The sequence below is a fragment of the Anopheles darlingi genome, chromosome 3 (assembly GCF_943734745.1).
Source record: "Anopheles darlingi chromosome 3, idAnoDarlMG_H_01, whole genome shotgun sequence".
Classification (NCBI taxonomy): Eukaryota; Metazoa; Arthropoda; class Insecta; order Diptera; family Culicidae; genus Anopheles; species Anopheles darlingi.
Genome location: NC_064875.1, coordinates 48596590 through 48599541, shown reverse-complemented (window position 1 = coordinate 48599541; position 2952 = coordinate 48596590). Strand labels below are relative to the sequence as shown.

Genomic DNA, 2952 nt, shown 5'->3' with positions numbered 1-2952 from the left:
GCAAAAAATCTGAAATCGGAACGGGTTTTGAGATTTTTCAACCGGAGACCAAAACAATGAGATTTTTGCACGGTTTTAGCGGTCTGTACGGCTGGGAAGGCTTAATTTTCCATCGAAAACAACGGCACGAGATGGAAAACAACTAGAATTTGCTCTTATCACTTTTTATTTATCAGAAAATTCACGAAAAAAGTCCAAAAATGTTAAAAATTCCCACTTTTTACTCGAGTTTCTAACTGCAAGGCGAAAACAGGCACGGCACTATGGGCGAAACACCGACAATAATCTAATGGCACGGTGGGATTATATGTTTTTGATGGTGGTCAAAAACCCGCCTATCTGGCCTTAGGGTGTGGCTACAGCTTTCACGTGTCCATGCGTGTCCATTTTTATATAGAAACGGACTATATAGACTAAAAAACGGACTATATATGCGTGAAAGGTGTATTTCTAAGCTTATGGGCATTACTCCAGTCCTAAGTTTTCGCCAAAAATTAGTAGACTTGAGAATTACGCTGCCGAATCTGTTCGTCAAGGCCGAGCCACCTTGTCTGGTCCAGCAGCTTTTTCCTCGCATGGCGTACAGGACCTCCTTGTCGTACTTCTTCTGCAGGGTATTTCATTGCTCCTAGCCGTTGTTCAAACTGATCGCTACGGCACGCTAGTTCCGGGGTACGGCCGTACTTGGTGTTCTAACTACTCCTGAGCAACCACGGTACCAACGGCCAGCATGGCGGAAACGGTGGCAAAGACCTGGAACGATGTGGCTTCAATACTCGAAAAAGGCATTTTCTGTGAACGGACTTTCGCCTGAATGAACGCCGGAAAAAATGTCTTTCCTTTACTACCGCGGGCATTCAAAAAGTAAAATTATCCAGCTTAATCTCTTAAAACATCAATATCAAACATATTACTCAAGTTGCAGCTTTTCATTAAATACTTCACGCATCGGATGATTTTGAGGTGACCATTCCTGGTTGTGGTAAATGTGCCAATCAAATGGCTTCGCCTCGCTATCCCATAACCCAGCAGTCAATTGACGAATTTCCCCTTCCAAGGCTGCACCTCCATACTTGACCAGTTCGACCAACAAACCATCGATTCCTGGTGCATTTTTGTTTTTCAGCCGACAGATGTTCTTTCGTGTTTTTTCCTATGCTCGGTGGCAGCAGCAAGTTCATGTCTACCAGTGGGGCCTCATGTGTGTCATGGAACTGGTCGTTTAATAATGCATGCCCATCGCGTGATGACCTTTGGCTTGATACCAATGAGATTACTATCCTTACTGCGCCAGTATTTAGGCGCCAATGGGGCTCACAAAACACAGATAAAAAAGTTTGATAGTTTAGCCAAAAAATCTCACTAATCATCATCAAATAATAGTGATTCGCAGCAGCATCTTTTGCCAGATGGTTCTTGGTTCTTAAAGGGTCAGTATTCCATTGAAGCGCGTAACGAGCTTATCATTCACGCCGTCTTGTCTTGTTACCCCATTCGTAACAAACCGACCACATGCCACCCCTGCAAAACCACCCATAATTCGCCAAATGGGCCCGATATTTTATCACGTACTGATAAAACGTTAAATACAACGCGAAACGCTACCGCGAACGTACGTTGATTGTATTATCTGCGCTCCATAATCTCTGCACGCCCACAAGATATGGCCAATCGGGGCATCGCCAATCTGGCTGGCTCCAGTGCCGGGCTGTCCGCTTTAAAATCGGAACCACTCGGTACGAGCATCATTCATTCGCTCTCAGCACATCTTCCGAGCTTCCGAGTGAGCTGTCTAATAGCTTGTTGTTTCGTGCAAGTGCAAGTTGCAAGATGCCGTCCGAGCTTAAGCAGTACACGATGGCGGAAGTGGAGAGCTGCGATGGGAAAGATGGCCACCTGGCTTGGCTAGTTATCCGAGACAACGTGTACGATGTTACCCGGTACCTGGAAGAGCATCCCGGCAGTAGCGAGCTGATCGAAGAGTGGGCCGGAAAGGACGGTACGAAGCCCTTCGAAGAGTTTGGCCATTCCTCCGACGCTCTCCGGACGCTACGTTCGCTCCAGATTGGTGTACTGGAAGAGGTAAGTCAATCGCTCATATCATTTTCGCGATCAATTCTCGACTAATACCGGATGTTGGTTTGTTTCTACATTTGTAGCAAGATCAAGCCAAAAACCGGAAGGCAAGGGCTGCCAAGAGTGGAATCATTACGGATTCCACGGCGGACGAACCGAAGCTCAAGAAGCGCAGCAAAAGGCGAATGTTTATCCTTTGCGGTCGAGAAACGATGCAGAATCCGTGATGTTTGTGATGCTGATCGGTTATAGGTTTAATGGGTGCTCGTCACTTCTACTGTTAGGCTTTTGTGTTCTCTAGTCAGATAAGTGTATTTAATAGCTGTAAACTTGTGTTAGCGTGCATCAACCGAAGTGATGTTAGATTTTCAATAAATCACTTTACAACAATATGCCCATGCACACCGTATAACTTCTTGTGCTGACGTCCTACCTGGCTTCCATGGTGCGCTCGTTTCTAATGCTCACCTTTGAAACGGTGCACGGTGCTGTAAAATATTAAACAGTAAAACTTTTCGCCCCCCAAAAAACCAAGCCCAGCAGCGACAAGCGACAAAGTTTGGGGGAACTGGAGCCGCCTTTTTTAACCGGAAACACCTTATACCACCCCACTCTAGCACGTTGCTTGGAAGCTTGCTGGAAGTTGTGGTTTCCAGGAGCTGCGAAGGCAACCAGCCAGGACTTCGGGCTTATCGATCGATCGGTATCGGCGCGTATATTCCCCCCTCGTACCTGCCATTAGCTGCCAGCTGGTGGTTTTACTTCGATTTTGCGAATTTCTTTCTCGATTTTTTCCTCTCTTTCACTCTGTTCATCGGTAGCGGTGGCCGGCCTGCGGCTATACGGCGCTACCATGCTGCTGGGAGGTAGGTTGGG

At 46.7% G+C, this 2952-nt stretch overlaps 2 protein-coding genes across 2 annotated transcripts in view; one reads left to right on the top strand and one right to left on the bottom strand.

The window, feature by feature from the left end:
- LOC125956539 (uncharacterized) overlaps nt 1-209 on the bottom strand; it is a 4424-nt gene extending 4215 nt beyond the window's left edge. Inside the window, exon 1 of the mRNA XM_049688532.1 lies at nt 1-209. This exon is cut by the window's left edge and continues 2862 nt beyond it. The gene's annotated coding sequence lies outside the window, so the exon portion shown is untranslated.
- A 1621-nt stretch (nt 210-1830) lies between these two features.
- On the top strand, nt 1831-2303 carry LOC125955562 (cytochrome b5-like). Its single transcript, XM_049686698.1, has 2 exons — nt 1831-2082; nt 2160-2303. Exons 1-2 carry the CDS (start codon nt 1831-1833, stop codon nt 2301-2303), a joined length of 396 nt encoding a protein of 131 aa, XP_049542655.1.
- Nucleotides 2304-2952: the final 649 nt, after the last annotated feature.

Coding starts and splice junctions, on each gene's coding strand:
- LOC125955562 (XM_049686698.1), top strand. CDS start 1,831: ATGCCGTCCGAGCTTAAGCAGTACACGATGGCGGAAGTGGAGAGCTGC. Junction 2,083..2,159: donor AGATTGGTGTACTGGAAGAG/GTAAGTCAATCG, acceptor CTACATTTGTAG/CAAGATCAAGCCAAAAACCG.